The sequence below is a fragment of the Gorilla gorilla genome, chromosome 7 (genome assembly GCF_029281585.2).
Source record: "Gorilla gorilla gorilla isolate KB3781 chromosome 7, NHGRI_mGorGor1-v2.1_pri, whole genome shotgun sequence".
Lineage (NCBI taxonomy): Eukaryota > Metazoa > Chordata > Mammalia > Primates > Hominidae > Gorilla > Gorilla gorilla.
Genome location: NC_073231.2, coordinates 149,259,348 through 149,286,109, shown reverse-complemented (window position 1 = coordinate 149,286,109; position 26,762 = coordinate 149,259,348). Strand labels below are relative to the sequence as shown.

The 26,762-nt window shown below is 60.5% G+C and overlaps 1 protein-coding gene and 1 long non-coding RNA gene across 2 annotated transcripts; one reads left to right on the top strand and one right to left on the bottom strand.

The window, feature by feature from the left end:
• The first annotated feature begins 2,874 nt into the window (after positions 1–2,874).
• MAFA (MAF bZIP transcription factor A) lies at positions 2,875–5,531 on the top strand. The gene has a single exon (XM_031013938.2). The coding sequence runs from the start codon at positions 3,200–3,202 to the stop codon at positions 4,241–4,243; it is 1,044 nt and encodes a 347-aa protein (XP_030869798.1). The 5' UTR covers positions 2,875–3,199; the 3' UTR covers positions 4,244–5,531.
• An 8,921-nt stretch (positions 5,532–14,452) lies between these two features.
• Positions 14,453–26,285, bottom strand: LOC129524080 (uncharacterized). The gene is made up of 3 exons (XR_008667739.2): positions 26,124–26,285; positions 15,603–20,283; positions 14,453–14,625 (listed from the first exon to the last, which is right to left on the bottom strand). It is a non-coding gene; the product is annotated as an uncharacterized lncRNA (long non-coding RNA).
• Positions 26,286–26,762: the final 477 nt, after the last annotated feature.

Here is a 26,762-nt window from a genome sequence, read left to right as displayed (position 1 = left end):
GGGGTGGCCGACCTCTACACACGAGGACCACCAGCATGGTGCAGTGTTCTGAGGCATGTGCACCCCTCCACCTTCCTCGGATGCACACACTGGGAACCAGCAGCCATGCTGTGAGGAAGCCCAACCAGCTGCAGGGAGCAGCCCTGTGGAGATGTCACAAGCAGCTGTTTTGGCCGACAGCTGTCACCATCTGCCAGGCCTGGGTGTGAAGACCCTGCCCAGTGGCACCATCCATCAGCTGTCCCGTTACCCCAACCCCCAAGTCCTCCCAGCTGTCAGGACCAGAGGCAAGCTGTGCCCCTATTCCCAGGACACATCTCCCCCTTACAGAGCCCATGGATGAAATAATACTTGTGCCATCAAGCTCCAGGGGGCTTCTCAACAAGGGACCCTGGCCACCTCCCTGATAGGATGTGCCCCCTAGGCAGGCTGGCTGACGTACGCTAGGTGCTCAAGAGAAGCCTGTTGGGTGCATTGAGTTACCCAGCCACACAGACTGCCCCTGCGGAATTCTGTGAGGACCAAATGCTGAAAGTTTGGAGGGTGTGAGAAGCCCTTGGGTTGGGAGGCTGGCAGGAAGGGAAAGTGCTTCTGGGAGCCCAGGGAACAGCGGTGCACAGGCGAATTCTAGGGAGCCATCCTGGCTTGGTGGTGACAGCATCAAGCCTCAAGGAGGGCTTGGCAGGCTTGGGGTGGATGGGTTAGGGTCAATCTTTGAGGCCACCCCAGCCTCCACCACCTTCTCCCACCTCTCAGAGCAAGATGAGGCACTTAGGCTTCCTGTGGGTGGTGGCGGGATGTGGGTGCCACTGAGTCCAAGCATGGCTGTGGGGTCAGCATCCCTCAGCCTGAGGTCAGAGCTGTGGCCCCTGGGAAGGTTCCCACTGCAACAGCCTGGGGTCAGGCGTCTCCTTCATTCCCACGGGTGTGCTGGAGTCCTCCTGGGCTGGTGACCAAACACCCTCTCCTGGTCTACTTGGCCTGGCAGGAGCCACAGTGCGACGGGCGGGAGGTGGGGGGACAGTGGGGACACAGCCCAGTGCAAACACTCTCTCTTTCCTCCTCAACCCCCTTTCCAGTGTGCCCCAGGGCCTCCAGGGTGTGGTGCCCAGAAATGCTGCTAAACCCTTGGAGGGGCCGTGGGAGGGCCCTGTAGCCCCAAGGCCTCTCGTGGGGCTGCAGGTGCAGACAACCTGGACTACCACCAGCTCCACTGCGTGGTGGCATCCTCCCTTCCCGGGCCTCCCTCTCAACACGGGGTGCCATAAAGGAAACCCCACACCCCTGGCTGGCTGACCACTCGTGTGGTCTCAAGTCCAGGTACCCAGTGTGGGGACTTGGTTCTGCTGCATGCCCACTTCATTTCTTCATCTGTAGAAGGGTGGGGAGCTCAGAGCCCCCTCCGGGACAGGATCGGGGGAGAGGGGTCCCTGCAGGTGGGTCCTCATGCTGTCCTTGGCCCTCCCTTGCAGGGAGGAAGGCCTGGTCTTCCCAAATCAGCAGTCCCAGCTCTGCCCAGAGGAGTGGGAGGGCCCAGGGAAGGGCCAGGGACACCCCGAGACACCTTAGGAAGCAGATGTTCAGGCCTCACTGCATGACGGTCTTCTTGTTACAAAACAATAGATCTTTGTAGAGGGAAGGAGGTGAGGGCCTGGTACTAAATCTGCGGCGCCGCGACCAGGCCTCCCTGTGGCCTCTGCGCAACTCCTTCCAGGCTTTTTTTCTCTACACAGGTGGTTACATTTTAGACTTTTTTTTTTTAAATTGCTGAAGTCATAGAACAGCAATGGAGAGAATTTCGAGAAGAAACAATAGGTCCACTTCGGGTCACCGGCCTTGTAACTCCTGGCGCAACCCTCCCATCACCCGGCTCGCTGGTGTCGGGGACCTGGGGTCACAGGCCCACCGCCCATCGTCACCTCCTTTGCCCCGTGAACCGGAGCCGTCTCCTCCCAGCAGGTGCACGGCCGCCAGGTGGAAATCCCCGCCTTCCCGTCTCAGTTACCCCCGTCCCACTCCAGGCCCAGCAAGGCGCCTCCAGCCCTGCCAGGGGCGAAAGTGGGCAGTGGTGGGCCGCTTGGGCGGGGATTCCTAACGCCCTGAGGGGCGGCCAGCCCGTGGGCCCCGCCCCCGCCGCTCGCACCCACCCGCGTTGTCCCGCGACCCCCACAGTCCTGCGCTCTCCGCGGCCCCCCACACGCCGGCCCTCCGTCCCCGGCCCCTCGAGCCGCCCCACACGCGTGTGTCCCCTCCGCCCGCCCCGTGCTTCCTGGTGCCCGGAGGTGCCGGCAACTTTGTTGACCAAATTCCTGAACGCGCCTGAGCCGCGGGCTAAAAATAACCGGCTCAGCGCGCCGCGCTCTGCCGGGCCGCGCGGTGTCACCCGTGTCCAGAGGCCCGGAGGTCCCGCTGCCGCCGCCGCCGCTAGCGGAGCTGCCCCCGGCCCCCAGGCCCGGCCGCAAACCCAGGGGGCCGAGGGGGCGTCCCGCCGCGTGGCCCGAGGCGGAAGAGGCCCCGAGGGGGTCCCCGGGCGCGGTCCCCGTCTGCTTCCCCGGACTCTCCGGCCGCCGGGTCTGGGAGCTGAGGCCCCTGGAGACCGCAGTTGTCCCCTGAGGCGGCGCGCCCTCTGGCCGTGCAGTGCCCCGTGATGGCCACCAGAGGGCCCTGCCCTCTCCTCTAGCCGGCGGCCCGTCCCTACCCCTTCCCACAGCTGTTTCCCGCAGGAGATTGACAGCTGGGCTCTGAGTTGCCATGGGGATAAGCAAATGAGAGCGGCGGGGCTGGGGCTCCGATTGGCCCGGGGGCGCGCGCCCCTCCCGGGGAGGCGGGCCCAGACACCCGGCTCTATAAAGGGGCGCGCGCGGCTTCGCGTTTAGCCGTGGGAGGCGGGGCCGGCCGGCGGCGCGGGTAGGGCGCGGGAGCGGGCCCGGAGCAGCCCAAGGCGGCGGCCGCGGGGAGGAGGCGGCGACGCGGGCCCGGGGTCGCCCGAAACACCTGGTCAGCGGTGCCCCTAGCGCGCCGCCCCGGAGTTGACCACGTGAAACTTTTCCCTGCGCCCCTAGGCGCGGCCGCCCCAAGCCGGCGCCCCCCCGCCCCCGCCGGGACCGCCGCCCGCGGGGAGCAGGGGGGGGAGAGGCCTGCAGCTCCCCCCCCGTCCCACGCCGCCCGTCGGGGCGCGGCCGGGCGCGGGCCCCGGGCGATGGCCGCGGAGCTGGCGATGGGCGCCGAGCTGCCCAGCAGCCCGCTGGCCATCGAGTACGTCAACGACTTCGACCTGATGAAGTTCGAGGTGAAGAAGGAGCCGCCCGAGGCCGAGCGCTTCTGCCACCGCCTGCCGCCAGGCTCGCTGTCCTCGACGCCGCTCAGCACGCCCTGCTCCTCCGTGCCCTCCTCGCCCAGCTTCTGCGCGCCCAGCCCGGGCACCGGCGGCGGCGGCGCGGGGGGCGGCGGCGGCGGGTCTCAGGCCGGGGGCGCCCCCGGGCCGCCGAGCGGGGGCCCCGGCGCCGTCGGGGGCACCTCGGGGAAGCCGGCGCTGGAGGATCTGTACTGGATGAGCGGCTACCAGCATCACCTCAACCCCGAGGCGCTCAACCTGACGCCCGAGGACGCGGTGGAGGCGCTCATCGGCAGCGGCCACCACGGCGCGCACCACCCGGCGGCCGCCGCAGCCTACGAGGCTTTCCGCGGCCCGGGCTTCGCGGGCGGCGGCGGAGCGGACGACATGGGCGCCGGCCACCACCACGGCGCGCACCACGCCGCCCACCACCACCACGCCGCCCACCACCACCACCACCACCACCACCATGGCGGCGCGGGACACGGCGGTGGCGCGGGCCACCACGTGCGCCTGGAGGAGCGCTTCTCCGACGACCAGCTGGTGTCCATGTCGGTGCGCGAGCTGAACCGGCAGCTCCGCGGCTTCAGCAAGGAGGAGGTCATCCGGCTCAAGCAGAAGCGGCGCACGCTCAAGAACCGCGGCTACGCGCAGTCCTGCCGCTTCAAGCGGGTGCAGCAGCGGCACATTCTGGAGAGCGAGAAGTGCCAACTCCAGAGCCAGGTGGAGCAGCTGAAGCTGGAGGTGGGGCGCCTGGCCAAAGAGCGGGACCTGTACAAGGAGAAATACGAGAAGCTGGCGGGCCGGGGCGGCCCCGGGAGCGCGGGCGGGGCCGGTTTCCCGCGGGAGCCTTCGCCGCCGCAGGCCGGTCCCGGCGGGGCCAAGGGCGCGCCCGACTTCTTCCTGTAGGCGCCGGACCCCGAGCCCGCGCCGCCATCGCCGGGGACAAGTTCGCGCAGGCCTCTCGGGGCTTCTCGGGGCCTCGGCTCGGACTCCGCGGTACAGGACGTGGACACCAGGCCCGGCCCGGCCGTGCTGGCCCCGCTGCCAAGTCTGCGGGCGCGGGGCTGGAGGCCCCTTCGCTCCCGGTCCCCGTTCGCGCGCGTCGGCCCGGGTCGCCGTCCTGAGGTTGCGCGGAGAACGGTGATTTCTAAGGAAACTTGAGCCAGGTCTAACTTCTTTCCAAGCGTTTCGCTTGTACATACGTTGAACGTGGTTCTCCGTTCCCACCTTCGCCCTGCCAGCCTAGAGGGACCGCGCTGCCGTCCCTTCCCGGGTAGCCCCTGCCTGCCCCCGCCCTCCTTCGTTCTCTTCTCAGCCTCCCTTTCCTTGCCTTTTTAAACTTCCCCTGCCCGTTTTAAAATCGGTCTTATTTTCGAAGTATTTATAATTATTATGCTTGGTGATTAGAAAAGAAAACCTTGGAGGAAGCCCCTTCCTTCCCCAGCCGGGGTCCGCCCTCAGTCGCGAGTCACAGCATGAGTCGCTCGCCAGGAGGGGTCCGGCCCCTGCCTGCCCCCTCCCCGCTTGCCCCCGACCCTGCTACCGGCGTTCCTTGGAGGTCGAAGCCAGGGACGTCACCCGTGCTGTGTCCAGGCCTGCTGTCCTACTATGCTCGACCGGGGGGGGGGAGGGGGGGGTCCCTGTGCTCAGCCGGGTGGGGGCTGGCCCGGATCCCGAGCTGCTGTCTCTCTATGCACCAGAACATATCTGTAACTCCTGGGGAAATACATCTTGTTTTAACCTTCAAGAGAAGTGAAAGAAAAAAGTAATGCACAGTATTTCTAGCAGAAATTTTTTTTTTTAAGAGGAGGCTTGGGCCAGAGCCTTCCGGCATGGGGCGGGTGGAGAAAGTGTTTTTATTTTCATTTAAATTGTGTTTCGTTTTGTTTGTGGAATCTTTCTTTAATGCTTCGTCGCTCTTTGGACTAGCCGGGAGAGAGGGCGAGGAGGCGGGTGCTCCGGGCCCTGTAGGCTGGGCCAGGCGCCTGGGGGATCTGCCCGTTTTCGGAGGCCCTCTGGGGCCATCAGTGGGATTCCAGCCGCTCCGCACCCCTCCCCTGAGCACTCGGAGTGGAAGGCGCGCCGACTCGTTGAAAGTTTTGTTGCGTAGTTGGTTTTCGTTGAGTTCTTTTTTCATTTGCTACGAAACTGAGAAAAAGAAAAAAATACACAAAATAAATCTGTTCAGATCCAAGTCACCGCAGCCCGGCTGGTTGGTCGGTGGCTTTCAGTTTTGCCGTGTTTCTCCCTGAATTGAAGGAAGAGGAGGGCCCTGCATTGGGCTTTGTGCTGGCCCTGGGTGACGGACGGGCCCTGGGTGACGGCAGGACCAGGGAGAAACTGAGCAGCGAGGCAGCGTTAGCCGGCCCGCACCCCGCAGACCTGTGCCCTCTGCGTCTGCCCTCAGCGAAGAAGGCCGAGGGGCTTTTGGGGAGAGTCACTGAGGCAGGCTGGGGGTGCAGGGCAGGAGGTGTCCTTGGTGGGACACACCGCTGCATCCTGGTGGCCAGAACTGTCCCCAGCTCTCGGAGTCTGCCCGTCTCCCACCTGAAGGCGCAGCCTGCCCTTGCTCCTCTGAACGGCTGGCTGGGCATGGACTGGGAGCACCGGGGAGGAGGCAGCACCCCAGAAATCTCAGTTCACAGGGCCCAGGGAGGCTGCAGGACACGTCGTTGATGGTTCCCTCCCTTCACTGCCGGAAGAGAGGCAGGCGAGGGTCCGTGGTTTGCAAATTTGGAGAGACGGCTTCTGGCCTGCAAGGGCTCCCAAACTCGCCTTTCTTGGGAGGGGACTGTGCTGCTTTTCCATCGGGGGTAAGCGGAGGTTCTTTCTGGGGACGGGACGGAATCCTCTGTGAGTGAGTCTCCTGAGTTTGTTTTATCGTTTCAAGCAGAGAGACCTGGAGGAAGAGAGGAAGGCGAGTCCTCCGTCAGTCCCTGCCGCCTCCCCCTTTGCTTTTGGGTCTCTGCGGGAGTTCAAGCAGAATCCCAGCAGGGGAGCTGGCCGTGTAGGCATCTCTGTGGAGGAGAATGCTGGTGGGAATTACAGAAATGTGGGGCGGAAGATGGAGTTGAAGAGACAACGCCGGCAGGGACAGGCGGGTTCCAGGCAGCCACGGGTGGCTCAGCCGCCCGGCCCGGGCCTTCGCTTACACAGGCCATCTCTCCCCAAGGAGGGGCAGGGAGCCTTGGGCACATTCTCGGACGGGAATCTGCTGGCTCATTTTTCGTAGTCCGAAGTTGTAAAGAGCAGAGGACATGGGACACCTTAGTTTTCACCACCGCCGCCCCCAGGAGCCCTTTGCACAGAGCCTTTCCCCTGGCCGAGAAAGTACAGGACCCAGCGACTTCTGGCAGCCTGGATCAGAGGCGGCCTTTTTGGGGTGGGAGTGGCGGGCAGGGAGCTGTGTCACCCTCCCTGCTCCCTACCCCCACCCCAGGCGTCTGGGAGCCCTGCACTCAGGGGCCAGAACTGGGCTTCCCGGTGCACGGGGCCTGCGGGCGCTGTTGGAGGCTTGCTGGGTTTGGGACTCAGAGGAACCCCACTGCGGCACGTGCCGGGGCTGCCACCGGATCCAGCTTTCTCCGCAGCATGGCCGGGCCCGAGCTGTGGGGCCTTAGCAGCTGCTGCTGCTGGAGTCAGTTCACTTTCCTGTTTTCTATTTTCTCTCCCCTTTCTCTTTCTCTCTTTTGTCTGTCCCCCTGCTCTCCGCCACACACAAGGTGGAGCAGGCAGGTGAGCATCGGGACGTGGGGACCCCTGCGGGCAGGGGACTTCTTATTCCTGTGTTCCGAGACAGAGCTTTTCTGAAAACCATTTTGGGGGCTCCGTGAACCCCCGCGGGAAGATGGCCATGTGTGGAAAGCACCTTTGGCTTCAGTTGCACCCGTGCCCACCCACACAGCACAGGCCTGGACCAGCGGCACACACCTGACCCAGACTCTGTACAGCTGGCAGGGCTGGCTGGAGGCCTCAGTTTGCCCCGAGGGAGTCCCTGGGACCAGTGTGACCCTTCAGGAGGGGCTGCTGCAGCCAGACCTGGCTGGAGCCGGCAGCGGGGGAGGGTGGGCAGCTCTGGGGTTCCTGGCTGAGGGAGGTTGTGTGGCCAGCAAGGAATCGGAGAATGAGATCCCTCAGCTCCTCCTCACTGGGCCTGGGGCCCTGGAGGGCAGCAGAGCTGGAGTGCCAACGGCACTCGTGAGCATGTGTGTCCCTTGTGTGCAAGGCAGCACCAAGGTGCTTGGGGCGAGGGGAGCTGGAGGGCCCCTGGAAGGGGCGACCACAGCATCCGCCGCTCAGCTCCTGGGACGTAGCCCCCGACCCATCCTGGAAGAGCAGCTGACCTCACCCCCACCCCCACCTGGATGTCCCCAGAGGTCAGTGATGGTGCCTGGCCTGAGTGCCCCCCGCCCCCACCACCGTCACCCAGAACCAGAGCAGGCAGGCAGGGACTCCTGGCACTTTGAAGGTGCCATCCTCTGCCTTCCTGGAGGAGGCTGCCTGGGCCCAGAGGGTAGGGCTTGTCTCCCACACACCCTGGCCAACACCCCACCCACCCTATGTGCCCACTGGGGGCCCACAGCAGGGACCCAGGTGACAGCCCTGGCCCAAGAGCTCCAGAGGGAGACACCAACTGGAGTGTCCTGCATGTGACACTCGGCCCCTGTGTGAGCCCTGGGAGAGGGGGAGGCTGGGGCCTGAGGCTGCCTTGAACAGGGTGCAGCGTGAGGACCTAGTGTTCCTGGGGCAGCTCAGATATGTGGCCCCAGGAGTTGTGTCCCATCTCCCACCAATGGGAGCTGTGTCTTCCCAGACAGCAGGGAGAGGCTGAAGGGGCCGGGGTTAAGGCCCTGGGCCTGGGTGGACACCCATGGCACACACTGGACACACGAGCAGGAGCACTGGCTGCACTCCCCCCACACTCGCCCGTGCCCGACAGCCCACCTGGACCCCACACACACACACACGTCTGTGCCCGACAGCCCACCTGGACCCCCCCCACACACACGTCTGTGCCCGACAGCCCACCTGGAACCCCCCACGCACACACACGTCTGTGCCCGACAGCCCACCTGGAACCCCCCACACACGCTCGCCTGTGCCCAGCAGCCCACCTGGATGGTCATTGGTCTCCTGCCTTAAGCCCCCCTCAGCCACGCACAGGGCTTGGGCTGGGGGTGCTCACAGGAGAAGGCCAGGGCCTTCCCTCCTTCCTCTGCCATTCCCAAGCGCTGGGCCAAGTGTGGCCCTGTTTCCTCCCCCCACTGCCCCCCAGCACGTCACAGTGGTGGCTGTCGGCAGGGCCCCCCAGCCTCCTATACAGCCGGCTCTGAGATTAGGGCCAGGACAAAGCGGAGGTGTCCTCTGCCCCAGCCCCAGCACAAGGGTGGGTACGCTGTGGCACGTGCACACATGCACGGGCACACACGCATGCACACAGCCCAGAATGTGGGAGCAGACTCTACCCACCCGGACACACAACAGCAGACACACTTGTGGCCCTGCGTACACACACGCGTGCACCTGGCTGGCACACATGAGGGTGGAGTTACACCCAGACACATGCATGTGGACCCACCGGCCCTATACGCAAACCAACCCCATGGTTTTGTCTGGGCCGTTCCTCCATGCTGAGTCCCGCCTGGCCACAGTGGGCTCTGACATGGGCCTCTCCAGTGAAGTGCGGTCCTCAGCCACTGTCTGCTCGGTTCAGCCCAGCCCACCCTGTCCGGGAGGAGGGGTCCTAGCCCTGCCCTGCCCTGGCTGCCTTGGCCTCTCCTTGCCACCTCTCTCCCAGCCCTGGTCCTTGGAGCCACCGTGAGGGGCCCAGATGCCCTCCAGGATGGAAGCCTCATCCTCCACTGCCAGGTGCTGAAGGCTCCCTAGGGTCATGCCCTCTTCCAGGGATAGATGTGGGGTGCAAGACCCAGCCACCCGCTGGTTGGAACCATCACTAACCGGCCCAGCCAATTGTGGGGGGCTGAAGGCTCCATTTGCTCAGCAGGGACTTGGCTCAGCCCTGGAGGGCCCTGAAGGGGCCTGTCCGACAGATAGGCCTGTGCAGGTCACAGCGTCACCAAGGGTCCTGGCCCAGGGCCAGTGCTGTGACCTGCCACTGGGTATGGTTGGGAGCCTGGGGACCCAACACCCCCACCTTGGGCCTGGAGGAAGGGCAAAGCCATCCCTGGCCCAGGGCCTGGGGACGTGGAACAGGGTGGATGTCAGGAAGAACCTGGCCTTCTCCCCAGAGGGCCTTGGTCTCCCCACCTGCCAGCCACTCTGGAAAGCAGATACTCAGGGGCTCTGAGTCAGACACAGAGGTGATGGGCTGACATTTGGAGGACAGGAAAGGGCCACCAGCCCTGTGGGGTCCATGCTTTCCCTCGCCCAGCCCCGACTCCTCCCTGCTGCCCTCATGGCTGAAGCAGCCCTGCCTCTGCCGTCCCTGGGCCTGGGTGCCTGCTCAGCAGTTCCTGGCCACGGAGTCCAGCCGAGGGCTGGGGAGGCCCAGCAAGGGTGCGGGGCAGGGCCTGAGTGCCCCCGCTGTCCCAGATTCAAGCCCAGCCTGGCCCCACCCTCACAGGGGCCCACCTCCCTAAGGCTGAGGGTCATGGCAGGTTGTCGGGGGCAGCAAAGGCTGAGACGAGGGCGAGGGCCCAGATGGTCCCAGAGAGCATGGATGGGACGGACCTGGGGGAGACCTTTCCTGATAGGAGCTGGGAGGCGCGTGGAAAGTCGGGGCATGAGGTGGATGCAGGTTCTGTGTTTGACCTTGATGGTGTAACCCCTGAGGGTGCATGGGGAGGGGCAGCACAGGGTGGACTTTGGGGGTGCAGCATGTGGGTCAGCAGGGAGAGCCCGAGGCTGTGGGCTGAGCCGGGGAGGGTGGAGGCCTGCGGGGTCTTGGCTGAGCCTGGCTCCTAGGGGGTCTCGAGGTGGGGGCAGGCAGCTCAGACAGGAGTACCCTCCAGGGTCCCTGAGAGGAGGCATTTGGATCCCCGGGCTCCCAGGGAGAGGGTGGCGGCCGAGGGACCCTGAATTAGGGAGTCTGGGGTGGCAGGGGAGGCTGGCGGGGCAGGGCCAGCCAGGCCCCGGGAAGTGGGACCAGTGCTCAGAGGACTCGGAAATTGTGGGGGAGGAGGCAGGGCCTGGGAGAGGGTCTGAGGCGGGAGGCTGGCCCAGGAGGAGGGGAAACCGCTTCCTCACCTGGGAGGCGGAGGTGGGGGATGGGGGAAGGGAGTGTACCCCGAATCAGGAGGTGGCAGGAAGGTGGGAGTGGCTTGGAGCCCACACCCTCGACCCCCACACACAGTCAGCAGTCTGCATGGGGAGCAGTGACAGAGTAATTTGCGGCTGGCGGGCTCAGCGCCTGCCTAATTTACAGTGACATCGCTCAGCTGCCCAGGGCTCCAGCTGTCACAGCCAATTAGCCCGCGGCCGGGGAGGAGCGCCGGGCAGGGGGGCGGGGGGGCGTGAAGGGGTTGGCGGGGGAGGCTGTGAGGGTCGCAGGAGGGGTGGGTGCAGGAGGAGGCCTGTGGTCTTCATGTCCGGCCCCCCGCCCCAGGCACCCCAACCTGGCTGTGGAGAGCAGGAAGGTGGGGTGCCCCCCAACAGCAGCCCACCAGGCCTGAAGCCCCTCAGCCACAGCCCTTGCTGCCCCTTTCAACCCTGGCATTCCCCTGAGCCTTGCCACCTCTTCCATGCCGGCCTCTGGGACTCCAGTGCCCTTGACCCCTGGCACCCGAATTAGGTGTCCTGAGGGCAGCTGGGATCAGTTCCAGCCTGGAGGATAATTCCTCTCCACATTCAGGCCACCGCCTTCCCAGACAGAGCCACCTTGGCCCCTGACTTGCGTCTGTGGCCCAGCCCCTCCCTCCCATGTGGCGGGCTCCGCCCTGGGGCCTCCCCGACTCCACTGCACCTCCCGGCACCCGCTCAGCGTGGTCTAGCTCGCAGGGGACGGCCCCTTTGCCTCCCTCCCACCCAGTCCTCAGAGGCTGACACAGGGAGGTATCTGGAACATGCCAGGCGCCAGCCCCGTGGGCCCTGATCGCCTCCCCGGAGCAGCCTGGGAGCAGCAGTGAGGGTGCAGGCAGGGTGCTGGGCACAGAAGAGTCCCAGGCTGCTGGCGGGGCCCCGTGGGACTCTAGAGGACTCTGGCTTCTCTATGAAGGAGGGTCCCGGAGTCCCTTCTCCTGCAGCACCCTTGCCCCCGTCTCCTGGCTGGGACCCAGGTGTCTGGTCACCTCCCCCAGAGGGGTGGGTCTCAGGGACAAGCCATGTCCTCCGGGAAGCCACATGCCCTGGGTGACCCCTCTCCAGCCGCCGCCTCTGCCCAGCTCTTGGTACAGATGCCCCAGGGGAGCTGATGCCCTGGGGGAGGGGCGTAGCCCACGGCTCCTCTGGGACAAGGGAGTTTCAAACACAGGGGCCCTGGCTGGGCCCGCCCCACCCAGCCCCAGCTTCTCCCTGCAGCCTCTGGTCTCCTCTCTTCAACCCCAAGGCTGCCCCTCCACACGGAAGCCGCCCATGGCTGTCCCGGCCCTCCAGCCCACGCTCCTGAGGGATCTGCCCGCCTCCCACCCCCGGCCTCAGCACTCCTGGTGTGCTCCTCCTCACGGGAAGCCCTCTGCCGACCCCACAGCCCCCTTCGTCCCGGAGCACGGAGCACGGAGCACGGAGCACGGCTCGCCTGTCTCAGAAGCGTTAGGCAGCGCAGGCGCCTGGCCCGGCCTCGGCTCCAGCTCCACCCTCTCTACTGGGGCCCTGCCGTTGCCCCTGCTCCCCCGGCCCGGCGGGGGTCTCCTGCCCGTTTGCTGCAGTGCTGGGGAGGGGCTGTGCTTTGCCGAGTGGGGCACTGGCGGTGCAGCAGAGGTGTCAAGAGGCGGCACTTGTAGACACGCAGTCGCGGTGTGTGGGACGCTCGGGCTGGGGCGCGGCAGGACACAGAGCAGCAGTGCTGGGACCATTACCCCAGCGTGGTGGCGCGGGCGCCGCAATCCCGGGCGGCACGAGGCTCAGGTATGGGAAGAGAGACGGGAAGATGAATTGCAGACTAAGCCAGAGGGTGGCCAGGAAATCGGGAGAGGAAAAGGGCGGGGAGGGAGGGGGAAGAGCCCGCCGGGCCTCCAGGAGGCCTCGCCAGCCGATAGGTGGCTGGGCCTGTGTGTATAAAGTCCGGGCTGGAGCGGCTGCAGGGGAGCAGCCGTGAAATGGGGGCAGGGAGGGCGGCGAGGAACTGGGGACAGATCCTGGGGCCACTGTGGGGGCAGCAGGGGCCGCTGCTTCTGTGTAGAAAGGATCGTGGGGGCACAGGCGGGAGCTGCCACAGTCCAGGGAGGTAGCTGGCCCGGCCCCTCACCCTTCTGTTCCTGCTGGCGGTTCCCTGCAGAGATGGTTCCTCACCCACCGTCTCTGCCCTCTGGGTCCTGGGAGTTTTGCATGGGGGACCGGACACTCTGTCCGCCTCGTGCCCTGCCTGGGCCCGCTGCCCTTATGGAAGAGCAGGAGGCCAGCACGGGTGCCTCCGAAGGGCAGCCCGGCAGCACATCTGAGGGTGCTTGGTGCACCGCCCTGGCACCACCATACCTGAGAGCTCAGGAGGTGCGGGTGGTGCGGAGGGCTCGCGCGGGGGTGGCTCTGCGAGTCTGGGAAGGCTCTGGTCCCCTCCTCACCTTGTCCAGGCCTCTTCTCTGGAGCAGGGTGGGGGCTGCCATCGCCTTGGAGGCGGGTCAGGCGGTGGGGCGTGGGTGGAGACGGGGCCTTGGACCTCGTCACTGGCCTTGGTTAGGTCAGGTGGGCACCTCGCCAGCCCCCCGGCCCAGTCACCAGGCCACCCCCGTCATGGTAGCAGAGGGGCTGGACTGGAGTCGGCCTGACCTCTGCCCTTCCCCAGCTGGAGGTAGAGCCGGGCCATCTCTCAGGGCTCAATCACCTCATCTGTAAGAAGACGCTGAGTTCTCCCCCGCTCCTCCCATCGGGCATCCACACAGGGGCCTCATGAGCAGTAAAGAGAGGGGCCCGTTCAGCAAGCCCTTCGTCAATCTGAGAAGGCTTCTTGGAAGAGGGGGCTCTGCTCCGAGGGGATGGCGTGGAGTGGGATGTGCCTCTCCAGGTGCACCAGGGCGGGATTTACAGGGGTGCCCCCAATCCAAGACCGGAGATGTCTTGGCCACGTCTGTGGGGCTTGCAGAGGGGCCTGGGGGAACAGAGCTTGGCTCCTGGCAGGAGGGGAGCAGGGAAGGAGCAGGCATGGGAGGGGCACCCAGAGCTGCCATCCATGGGGGGTCCCCAGCTCAGCCCAGCTCAGCTCCCAGAAGGCTTTCCTCCCCCTACTCAGCCGCAGTGCGCTGCCTATCACTGCAGTCCCCACTCCTCCTCCTCAAACCCCTCATCCGCTGGGTCTGTCCCCTCACCCTCCCTTCCACAGCCCTTCCCAGAAGGTAAAACCCAGCCCTGCCCAGACCTGTGTACTAGGGACAGAACAGCCCCAACTCCTCCCACTTTCTACTGAGTTTGGGGAGCTGACTTAAGCTGAGTTCAGAAACTCTGGGGCCCTGGACAGGGCGCTTAGGGCCACGTTGAGGTTACGATCAGGAAGGTATGACGTTCAGCATTCTCCAAAAGAGAATTATTTCTGCAGGAATTCATGTGACAAGCCCAGACACACTCCTGGCTCCCGCTGTCTAGCACTCTTTAGCCATTAAATCTTACCCACCCACATACACGTAAATAACATTTAAAACGCACTATATAATAATGAATACAAAATATGTTGTCTAATCATTCTTACCTGGAAAGACCTTTATGGAAAATTCCAGGGCCAGGCTGAGCTGCTGCCCACACCCACAGGCTAGCAGAATCCAAGAGGGACAGTGTGGGGGCGGGAGGGCCACACGGACCCCTTCCTTCCCCCGGACCTCCTTTCTTGGTGACAGGGAGAAGGAGCAAGGTGAGGAGGCTTCTCCACCGTGAGTCTCAGACAGAGAGCTGTGCCCTCATTCACCTTTGGAACCTCTGACCTGAGGCACCTTGAGACGCAATAATATTAATACCTTAACTCTGCGACTCACAGAGAGATGTAAGTACAGGTAACAAAGCTAAAGGAACAGTGACTCCAACAAATTCAATGGAAATTTAATTTCTATGTTGTAAAAGTCCAGAAGCTGATGGCCCAGGGTGGCCGTGGTGACTGCTTCACAAAACGCTCTGGATTGAGGCTTTCATCTTGACCTGTACTCCCAGGGTCTCCTGGCCCAAAATGTCAGCTTCCACTCCAACCATCACATCTGCATTTGAAGATGGAGAAAGGTGAAAGAGGTAAAAACAGAAGGAGCATATGAGGTGATGGGTGGATGAACGGACAGACAGCTGGACGTGTGACAAGAAAGATGAGGAAGACAGCAGGATGGGTAGGAACAGGGGAGGATAGTGGTTGGATGGAAGGATATATGGATGGTTGACGGTGGGTGAATAAATGGTGTGTAGATGGGTGAACAGGTGGGTGAGTGGATAGGTGGATGGTCAGTTGGGTGGATGGATGGGATGGTGGGGGAATGGGGGGATGGGCAGATGAGTGGGTGGATGATGGGTGGGTGGATGGATGGAAGGGTGGGTGGGTGAGTGGGTAGATGGGTGAGTGGTTGGGTGGGTGAGTGGGTAGATGGATGGATGGGAGGATGAGGCATGGGGGAATGGGGGATGGGTGGGAGTGGGTGAGTGGGAGGAGGGTGAATGAATGGATGGGCGGGTAGGTTGGTGAGTGGGTGGGTGGGTAGGGGGTATGGGGGTGAGTGGGAAGATGAGTGCGTGGGTGGGGGGTATGGGGAAGAGTGGATGAGTGGGGGGGTGGGTGGGTGGGGGTTGGAGGGTGGGAGGATGAGTGGGTGGGTGGGTAGGGGGTTGGAGGGTGGGAGGATGAGTGGGTGGGTGGGTAGGGGGTTGGAGGGTGGGAGGATGAGTGGGTGGGTGGGTAGGGGGTTGGAGGGTGGGAGGATGAGTGAGTGGGTGGGTAGGGGGTTGGAGGGTGGGTGGGAGGATGGGTGGGTGGGGGGTTGGGGGTGAGTTGGTGGGTGGATGGGTGGGTAGGGGGATGGGGTTCCCTGGGTGGGTGGTTTAGGAAGCTGTGGAATGACTCCAAACGTGGAGTGAGGGAGCTCAGTTTGTACCACAGAACCTTGCTCATCTCTCCCCTGGGCCCTCTTCCCTTTTCTCTCCAGAGCCCTCCTCAAATCTCAAACCTCCATTTTCAAGAAGCTGGCCTCACCCATGCAGCCACTCTAGCTCTCCTTCCCCTCCAAGCTTGTTTCTCTCGGCGCTGCCACCGTCGGATTCCTGTGCTGGTTCTTGCTGGTCTTCTTCACCTCCTGACCACCAGAACACTGGCGCCAGGAGGGCAGGGTCCGTGTGTTTCCACGGTTGATTTCCTAGAGGCTGCAGCAGCGCTTGGCACCGAGGAGGTGCTCCATCAATATTTGTTGAAAAGAAAGAAAAGGAAAGCAGGATGGAGATGGACTGACCCTGCCCAGCACCCCTGTCCAGCCCCTGCCCAGACCCCTGCCCAGCCTCCCCTGTCTATTTTCCAGACAACAGCCAGAGGCATCTTTGCAGACACCACTGTCCTGCAGCAACCCTCTAAACCCTTCGCCGGCTCCACAGTTTGATCCAGGTCAGTCTGGGTTGCTCAGTCAGTCCTGAGACCTGCCCTCTCTTGTCCCTGTTCTCACTGCCCCCTGAGGCTTCCAGTCTTCCTTTAGGATCTGGGCCAAAATGGCCTCCTCCAAGAAGACCCCAGGCTGTTCTGTGAGCTCATTTCCCCCTGTGTCCAGGAATGCCCCCACTCCCACAGTAGTGAAGTCTACTTTCCACCTGCTACCATCAGAGTTGAGCCCAGTTCTGGGCCTGGCACACAGGTGGGGCACTCCACAGGGTCTGACAACCCCTCCCACTGACCTGGTCTCTGCTCCGTGCCCACCAGGGACTCTATACTTGGGCCTAGGACTCTCATTCTGCAAGTCCCGCCTGGGCCCTTGTGGCCTCCATGGCCTCCAGGGCCTCTTGTGGCCCATAGCAGGTGTGGGCTCTGCTCTTCAGCCCTTCTGCAGCCTCCTGGGATGCTGTTCTGTTAGCAGCTCTTCTGGGGCAGGTCACTTTGGCATCAGCCACATCCAGTTTTGTTTTTTTGAAGTGATATATGCACATCTGTCTTTTATAAATCAAATGTAGTAAAACGTAAAACAAAACTCAGCAGTCTCCTGCCCATGCCCTGAGTCCCCCACTCAGCAAGATAACTGCTTTCAACTCTGTTTCTTCCAGGAACCTCCTGATATGTTTCGGCTGTGTCCCCACCCTAATTCATCTTGAATTGCAGCTCCCATAATCCCCATGTGTCATGGGAGGGACCCAGTGGGAGGTAATTGAATCATGGGGGTGAGTTTTTCCTGTGCTGTTCTCGTGATAGTGAATAAGTCTCTCAAGATCTGATGGTTATATAAAAGGCGGTTCTCCTGCACATGCTCTCTTGCCTGCCGCCATGTAAGACGTGCCTTTGCTCCTCCTTCACTTTCCGTCATGATTATGAGGCCTCCTCAGCCATGTGGAACTGTGAGTCCATTAAAACTCTTTTTCTTTATAAATTACCCAGTCTTGGTAATTTATTACAGTGCGAGAACAGTGTGAGAACAGACTAGTACACCTCCAAATCTCTAAATAAAATGTTTATGTTACTATTTCTTGATTTATTAATTTTAGGCATTGTTTAGGATTTCACTCCATTACACATTTGCTCTTCCCCACCCCACATCCTCCCTATATACTATGTGAACATTTTTAGTTTAGGCCGGGTGCAGCAGCTCATGCCTGTAATCCCAGCACTTTGGGAGGCCAAGGCAAGCAGATTGCTGGAGCCCAGGAGTTTAAGACTAGCCTGGGCAATGTGATGAAACCCCATCTCTACCAAAACTACAAAAAATTAGCTGGGCATGGTGGCATGCACCTGTAGTCCCAGCTACAAATGAGGCTGAGGTGGGAGGATTGCCTGAGCCTGGGAGGTCTAGGATGCAGTGAGCTGTGATCACACCACTGCACTCCAGCCTGGGTGACAGAGTGAGACCTTGTCTCCAAAAACAACAACAACAACAACAACAACAAAAAAGGCTGAGGTGGGCAGATCACGAGGTCAGGAGATCGAGACCATCCTGGCTAACATGGTGAAACCCTGTCTCTACTAAAAATACAAAAAAATTAGCCAGGCGTGGTGGCTTGCACCTGTAGTCCCAGCTACTCAGGAGGCTGAGGCAGGAGAATGGCGTGAACCTGGGAGGTGGAGCTTGCAGTGAGCTGAGATCACACCACTGCACTCCAGTCTGGGCGACAGAGGGAGACTCCGTCTCAAAAACAACAACAACAACAACAACAAAACCCCACAATACTTTTAGCTTAAAAATATTCCATATTTACATTATCATGACTACATAAGAATTGTTCTTGCCTGAACAAAGTTATACACTATAATTAAATGCTCTTTCCTGAGCAACTTCTTTGTTTTTCCTGGAGTTAAAAATTTCCTCCTGGTTTTCCTTTGTTTGGTTTTCTATGTGTCAATAACAAATTCTTCCTAAATGCTCTAATCGTTTTAGAAATCTCTTGTGACATGGCTTCCACACAGAAACTTGCAGTGTGTAATCTAGGAAGGCCATTTTCCCTGGATACCTTTCAGCAGGAGCCAACCAGTTTCCTGCCGCAGCTGGACTGGCTGCTCTCCAGGCCTGCTGGCCCCTCCTGCCTCACCTGTGTTGGCACCCCCTTCTCTTTCTTGGTTGACTTCTCCTTGTAGGGGAGCATCCTTCAGATACTTGTTCAGAAGAGATGCATGGGAGATAAGCGTTTTGAGATTTAAGAAATCTAACAGTGTCATTAGTATTTCCTCACACTAGACAGATAGTTTGGCTGGGTATAGAATTTGCTGTTGGGAGTCTCTTTTCCTCAGCATCTGTAAGGTACTCTGTCTTTGAGCTTCTGTGTGGTTACTGGAAGTCCAGTTCCATCTTTACTACTAATCCTTGGTATGTGTGGAGGCTAAAGTAACATACCATGGAAGCTAATCCACCATGCTGACTTCTGACTAACACTGGTTCCAGGAATGCCTCTGAGATTTTCAGTTTATCTGTTGTTTCTTGCATAAGAGCATATACTGTAAGTCCTGCCTTTAGATCAAATTCCTCCCCATTCCCTCTGAAGCACATGTACCCTTTCCCTATGGTATATAACCCCTGGGTCTGGGGAATTATGGTATGGAGGTCTACATGTCTTGTGGCTGTCCAAGACCACTCTTCTGTTCATAAGATCCCCCATAAAACACACTTTAACAACAAGCTGAATTTGTCTGCCTCCTCCTTTGGTTTCTCAGCTCCTTCTGCATTTGGGGGTTGCTTTGCCTTTTTATGAGACAGTATGTGGCTGGGCATGATGGCTCATGCCTGTATTCCCAGCTCTTTTGGAGGCCCAGATGGGAGTATCACTTGAGTCCGGGAGTTTGAGACCAACCTGGAGGCAGCCTGGGCAACATAGTGAGACCCCCATCCATACAAAAAAATTAAAAAATTAACTGGGCATGGTGGTGCTTGCTTGTAGTCCCAGCTACCCAGGAGGCTGAGGTCGGAGGATCGCTTGAGCCCAGGAGTTAGAGGCTTCAGTGAGCTATGATGACACCACTGCACTGCAGCCTGGGCAACACAGCAAGACCCTGACTCAAAAAAAAAAAAAAAAAAAGAATTCCCTTTATCCTTAAAAAAAAAGAGAGAGACATATGTGACTGTTTTTTCCCCCTCTGGAAGTTTTTTGGGGCATTCCTTGGCACCAGTGGTCTACAATTCCACAGTGATGCACATGTGTCACTTGCATTGTGCTGGACTTGGGTGAGCCTTGCTGTCTGGCCTGTGCCTTGTCATTCTGGGCGCTGGTCTCAGTTTAGTTCTTTGATCATTGATCCCCCACCTTTTTCTCTCCTTTCTCTTTCTGACTCCTTTTGGAAGTTGGACCTCCTGGATCAATTCTGCATTTTTCTGATATTTCCTTCCTGCCTTCTATTTTTTTTTTTTTTTTTTTTAGATAGGATCTCACTCTATCACTTAGGCTAGAGTGCAGTGGTGCGATCTGGACTCACTGCAACCTCTGCCTCCCGGGTTCAAGCGATCCTCCCACCTCAGCCTCCCAAGTACAAGCATGCCCCACCATGCCCAGCTAAGTTTTATATTTTTAGTAGAGTCAGGGTTTCACCATGTTGCCCAGGCTGGTCTCAAACTCCTGAGCTCAGGGGATCTGCCTGCCTTGGCCTCCCAAAGTGCTGGGATTACAGGCGTGAGCCACCGCGCCTGGCTGTCTCTCTATTTGTTGTTTTGTGTTTTAATCCTGTCAGTGAATACATGTTTCCATTGAGTTTTCTCTTGTTCTCTGATTGCATGAGTGTTACCACTCTCGCTCTCTCACTCTAACTTCATCCTGTTCTTGTTCACTTTTATTATTGGGATAAGAAGAGTGGCCTCTGACGCCAACCTGCCTGGCAGAATCCTGGCTCTGTCACTCCTAGCCGTTGACTTTGGGGAGGTGGATGTCACATTCTGTGCCTCAGTTCTCTCATAATACTGGCACTGACCTACTGGGTTTATCATGAGTATTAAATCAGCTGGCACATCCAAGGGTCGCGGCTGGGCTTAGCTCACTGGGAGCCAGTCTCTGGGTGCTGCTGCTGTTGTTACCGTTCTCTCTGGACTCCATGGGTCTCCCTGGCTCTGTTGCTGGTTGACCTGCTCCACACTCGAGGCTCTTCTCACCTGCCTGCTGGTGCTCAGCTGATCATGAGTGAGGCCTGGCATTCTGGTGCCCTGGCGGAGGGTGGCGGAGGGAGGGTGGTGGAGGGTGGCAGTGGTCTTGTCGGCAGATGGGCCTTTCTGTAGAGGACCAGGCAATGGGGAATCTATCATTTTCAGAGGCTGGTCTTTTTCCTCTGGCCATTGAGTTTTTCAAGGAAGGCTCCTCTGCTCTCCTGCCTGGGGACTATGGGCTGCTGGTGTCATTGCTAAGAGAAGGAGGGGCAGGCGGCTGAGCTTGGTTTGTGATGGTCACTCAATCCCCTATCTTCAGTGAGAGCCTCATACCCACCCTCCAGTGAGCCTGGTCCCAGGCCCAGTTTCCCCAGGGTCCCCCGTGGCTGGGAGAGGCCACAGCGAGGGGCCTAATGGCTCTGACAGATGCCCACCCGGGCCCAGCTGAGCGTCTGGCTCACCATCTGCTCCACTCTGCCAAGATAGGCACCCCAGCCACGGAGCACTTTGCCACCTCTTCCCTCCCTGGTGGCTGCTGCTCCACTCCCGTTCTCTCTTTCCTGCAAACGGCACCTCCCACTTCCTCTTCGGTCATTTTGGTGATGTTTGGGAGAGGCCTGTGCTCCAGAGGCCACATCTAGTGGAGCCTGGTTCCCAGGATTTAAAGGGCCACAAGCTCAGGACAGGCTGAACCAAGACCCCTCCTACTCCAGGGCCTTCCCTTGGAGGGTTGACGGTGGGGGTGGGGGCGCAGCAGAGGCTACCTCAAGGGAGGCCTGAGCCACCCAAGCTGGACTAAAGCCAGGTTTGGGAGGGGACAGCGGAGCCCCCGACAGTGGGCAGAGGCAGGTCCGACTCCACCCATGGCACCCGCACTTCCTGCACTGCTGGTTCCAGGGTCATGCCTTGGCTCCCAGCCTGCCGGGTCCTTCATGGCTCCATGCGGTGGGCAGGGAGGTGAGGTCAGTGAACAGGGGCCACTGCCTCTCCACCCCTTGTCCCCATTAAGGGGACAATGAGAGAATAAGCACTTTTCTTTCTTCATTTCCCCCACTGTCTGCTAATATCATATTGATGATAATTTCTCTTTAATGGGCTATTTGCAGTAATTATGATACACTGAGAGAGTAATTGTATCTGACTCGTAGCGCCCACCGTGGTTGGGGGGGCACATGGCCTTCCGCCCTCTCAGCTGGGGCAGCTCTGCCCTTTTTTCTTTGCCTAGGACCAACCGCCTGCCCAAGGACCTCTGGTGCCAGGGTCCTGCTGGACTTTGCCATCCAGGAAACGCAGCCTTCAGAGGCCAAGACTCCAGGCTCTCAGCCTCCTAGAGCTGATGGGGCCTCTTTCCCAGGCTGGGGGACCCCAAGAAGCACCCCATCGGAGCTAGTAAAAGCTGTATACCTCAGGACAGAGCACTCCCTCCCTGCTTCTGGGGGGCAGCTCCAGGCTTCCATCTGGGTCTGACTTGGGCACCAGATTCCCCAAAGGACTCGGAGGTCCTCATCACAGCCAGCCCCCAGGGCCTGCTGGCTTCACAGGGCAAGCCCTGTGGCCTCTGTCTCTACTGGGACATGAGTACTCCTGGGCAGGGACTTCCCTGCCTTGATCTGGCTGCATGGAGTGCCTGGCTCACAACACAAGTGCCACAGATACTTGTTAAATGAAGGCAGAAATCTTGAAGAATGTTCAATCCAGGCTGGCGGCTTCAGTCACAGCAGGGTTATGCCACGTGGATATCTAAGGGGCCCACTTCTCAGCCGCATTTATTAGGGACCCACAGGCACCAGCTGTCTGCACCACTCACCACCTCGGAGGTGTGGACCTGGCACCCCCCAGGCCCTACCCAGGGCTTGGGCCTCCTCCCAGTCCTGCCACTCTCTCCTTGCAATGCCCACATTTGCTGCCCAGGCCACAGGCTCGGTTGGACAGAGAGTGCTGGGGTCCCCAACAATAGTTGGGCCCTTCTCTGTTCCTGGGACACCCCAGCCCAGGTAGAGGCCAGAGGCCATTCAGAGGGTGACGTCAGGCGCAGGTCTCAGGAGACACAGGAACTCCAGAGCCCACTGAGTCTTTGGTGAGGACCCCGCCCCCACTAAATGTCCTCCCAGGCCTCTGGGGCCCCTGAAATCCACAGGCCTGCCCTCACTTAACAAGGGGACCATCCTTCAGACACTCACCAGGCTGTGTTCAGGACAGAAGCTACTAGAGCCAGGCAGAGCCCTCATGAAGGGTCAGCCGTGTCTACACTGCCCTCAGTCCTAGCCACATGGTCCCAAGAGCCTCTTGGCTCTATCACCACCACCACCATCATCACCACCACCACCACCGCCACCACCACCACCACCACCACCACCATGACCACCACCACCACCACCACCACCACCATGACCACCACCACCACTACCACCACCATCACCATCACCACCACCACCACCACCACCATCACCACCACCATCACCACCACCATCATCACCACCACCACCACCACCAACACCACCACCACCATGACCATCACCACCACCACCATGACCACCACCACCACTACCACCACCATCATCACCACCACCACCACCATGACCACCACCACCATCACCACCACCATCACCACCACCACCATGACCACCACCACCACCACCACCACCATGACCACCACCACCACCACCATCATCACCACCACCACCACCATCACCATCACCGCCATCACCATCACCACCACCGCCACCACCACCACCACGACCACCACCACCACCACCACCACCACCACCACCATGACCACCACCACCACCACCACCATGACCACCACCACCACCACCATCATCACCACCACCACCACCATCACCATCACCACCATCACCACCACCACCACTGCCACCACCACCACCATGACCACCACCACCACCACCACCGCCACCACCACCACCACCACCATGACCACCACCACCACCATCATCACCACCACCACCACCACCATCATCACCACCACCACCACCACCATGACCACCACCACCATCACCACCACCATCACCACCACCACCACCACCATCATCACCACCATCACCACCACCGCCACCACCACCACCACCACCATCACCACCACCACCACCACCACCACCACCATGACCATCACCACCACCACCACCACCACCACCATGACCACCACCACCACCACCACCACCACCACCACCACCACCATGACCATCACCACCACCACCATCATGACCACCACCACCATCATCACCATCACAACCACCATCAACACAACCACCATCACCACCACCACCACAACCATCACCATCACCACTATCAGCATCATCATCTACCATCACCACCACTACCACCATCACCATCATCATCATAACCACCACCGTCATCACTACCACCAGCACTAGCATCACCACCACCATGACCACCACCATCACCATCACCATCATTATCACAACCACCACCACTGTCATCATTATCATCACCATCACTACCACCATCATTACTGCCACCAGAACTATTATCATCATCACCACCATCACCATCACCACCAGCACCACTATCACCATTACCATCATTACCACCATCTTCACTGCCACCATCTACCACCACCACCATCACTACCACCACCACAACCATCACCATCAATACCATCATTGCCATCACCACCACTACCACCACTATCATTGTAACCATCACTACCATCATCATCATCACGATCACAGCCATCATTTCCACCACCACCATCACTACCACTATCACCACCATCATCGCCACCACCAGCATCACCATTACCATCACCACCACCATTACCAGTGACATCACTGTCACCACCACCCTCTCTGCCACCATCACCATCACTATTACTGCCACCATCACTACCATCACATTATCATCACTATTATCACTACCATCACTGCCATCATCATAACTATCACCAGCACCACCAGCACCATCACCACTACCACCACTGCCATCACCATCATCATTATCATTGTCATCATCATCACCACCACCATCTCCACCATCATCACTGCCCAGTTTACCATCAGTTCCTACTCGGACCAGAGCCTTGCTGGTTGCATGATCTGTTGGCAGATAAGACACAACCTCTTGAAATTCTGAGAAAAACTAAAGGTCAAGCCTGAGCAACATAGCTAGACCCTGTCTCTACACAAAATAAACAATATTAGCTGGGCATGGTGGTGTGCGCCTATAGTCCTAGCTACTTGGGAGGCTGAGGGGAAGATCGCTTGAGCCCAGGAGGTCAGGCTACAGTGAACTGTGATTGCGCCACTGCACTCCAGCCTGGGCAACAGAAGGAGACCCCATTTAAAAAAAAAAGGACTATTTGCTCACGAAGTGGTAAATAAGGCGGTGTCTCCAGGGCTGAGGTTGTCCAAGAGGGACTTGCACCTGGCCACTGTGGTTGGCGGTGAGGAAGAATGTTTGCTAAATTGAACAGCATGGCCAACAGGTCCAGAGTGCGGCAGGAGGAGAGCGTTCCTGAAGTCACTGTCAGCCTGACAGAGGCTACAAAGAGAAGCTGACTCAGACACATCTGCTCCAGGCCCCAGGAGCAAAGGGCTGGGAAGCGGTGTGTCCTCCACTTGGAGGCACCAGGCCATGAACCCACCCTGCCTGGACCCCTTCAGGTAACCGCAGTCTGAGAGAAAGAGGCAGGTACAGGTGGAAGTCAGAGGCCAGAGGTGTGGAGTGGGGAGGACTCCCTCCCAGGGGCCTGGGGGAGCTGAGCAGAGGATATGGGAACCCCTGTAGACGCTCAGGGTGGGGGTCTTCCCGCCTGCCTCCCTACCCCTCCGCTCACCCTGCCCCGCATCAGGAAGCAGGGCTGCGGGCCACAGTCTCATATGTCTTTTCTGGTCAATAAACCCTGGCTCCTGGGGTTGGAGGAGCTGATGGCACTGCCTGCCCCCACCAGTGCACTCTGTCATAATTAAGTGCATGCAGCCTAACTAATTGAGTGGTCAGGATGCTAATTAGTGACTTTATTGAGACTGAAGGAGGGTGAAGGGCAACCTGGCACCAAGCCCCCCTCCCCAGCCTGGACAGCTCTGCTCTCTGCATCCCCAGGAAGCGGCCCCCACCCCTCACCCTGGCCCCCACCCTCTACCTGGCCCTTGTCTGGCCCCTGTGCCCTCACCTCTGCCTCCTGTTACCCTCAGCCCCAGCTCTTAGCTGTGATGTCTGCACCTCTGGCCTGGGCCCCCAGGCCCTGCCCCTCCTCCCACCCCTGGCCTGATCCCCAACTTTGATGGTCCCAAATCTCCCTGGTTCTGGTCACGGCCTGTGGCCTCTCTTGTCCTTCTGTGACTCTCAGGCCTGGTCACCCCTCCCTGTGCTGGGCTCTCTCCTCTGTCACACACCCCTCAGCATCCCTGCCCAAGGACAGCCTAGCGTCCTGGGAGCTGGGTCTCAGGCCCTCTCCGGGCAGCCTCCTGGGGCAGAGTGTGTCCTGGAGCCTCCAGCCACTGGCCCTGTCCAGGCTCTGCCCCCAGGGCAGCACACTCACTCCTCACCACAGTGTCCTGGCGCCGTCTGTGACCCCCGGCCTCTCCAAGCAGCCACAGGTCCACGGGAACCTGAACATGGCATCAGGTAAGAGGCAGGGGAGCATGGCCAGACCCCACACCCTGGGAGTCCTTCTCCTCTGAGCGGCCCCTCCCCAACAGGCTCGTGGGGCGAGGAGAGGGGCTAGGGGGTGGGAAGGCTGACGGAGGGAAGCCTGGGGATAGGTGGGGAGCCTGGGGGTTGGGGACTGTCCGGAGAGACCTCCTGCCACTCTCGTCCAGCCCACCAGCCCCGGTCTCCATCCCAGCCAGGCCTGGGTCACCAGGGCGGCAGTAGGACCACACCCTCTTTTCCCTGGAGGAGAGAAGAGGGGGGCCCTGTAGATTGGCCACGCGCTCGCTGAGCCTCAGTGACCTCAGCTGTAAGGTGGGTGCTGATGACAGACGTACCTGCTGCGGGGTGGGAGGAGCAGGTGACAGGCTCATTCCCGGTAAGGCGGGCCTGGTCCCCATCCTGGCTGCTCTGCCTGAGGCGCTCTGGGAGAGCAGAGGGGGATCCAGAGGCTCGGACCACCTGAGGAACTTGCTGGGGCTGGAGGAATCCCAGTGCAGAGGCGGACACGACAGGGCGGGGCAGGCGCCGGGAAGGGAAAGGGTGGGCGGGGAATGGGTGGGGCCGATGTCGGAGGGACGGGACCGGGAAGGCGCCGGGCCGAGGCCGGAGGGGCGGAGCCGGAAGGGGCGGGGCAGATCGGGACAGGGGCCGTGGCAGGGAAGGGGCAGGGCGGGGACCGGCCGGGGACCTGGGCGAGGCGGGATGGGTTTGGTGCTTGAACCCGATCTTAGCCCTAGGAGAAGGTCCAGGGAGTGGGCTCCTCGCAGAGGGCAGGACACCCACCTCCCCGTGCACCTGCTTCTTCTCCGGTCTCCCGCCCCCTAGCAGCATTCTAGGACCCAGGGGTGTCATCGGGTCGGGGAGGGAGGGGCTGAGCCTGGGTTTGGGGACATCTGGACAGGCGGAGGGGCTGGCGCTCCCGCCTGGCCGGGACCCCGTGGCCTAGCGCGGCTCCACGACCGACAGACGGCAGC

What these genes read in the sequence shown, in the direction of transcription:
- MAFA (XM_031013938.2), top strand. Translation starts at nt 3,200, where the DNA reads ATGGCCGCGGAGCTGGCGATGGGCGCCGAGCTGCCCAGCAGCCCGCTG.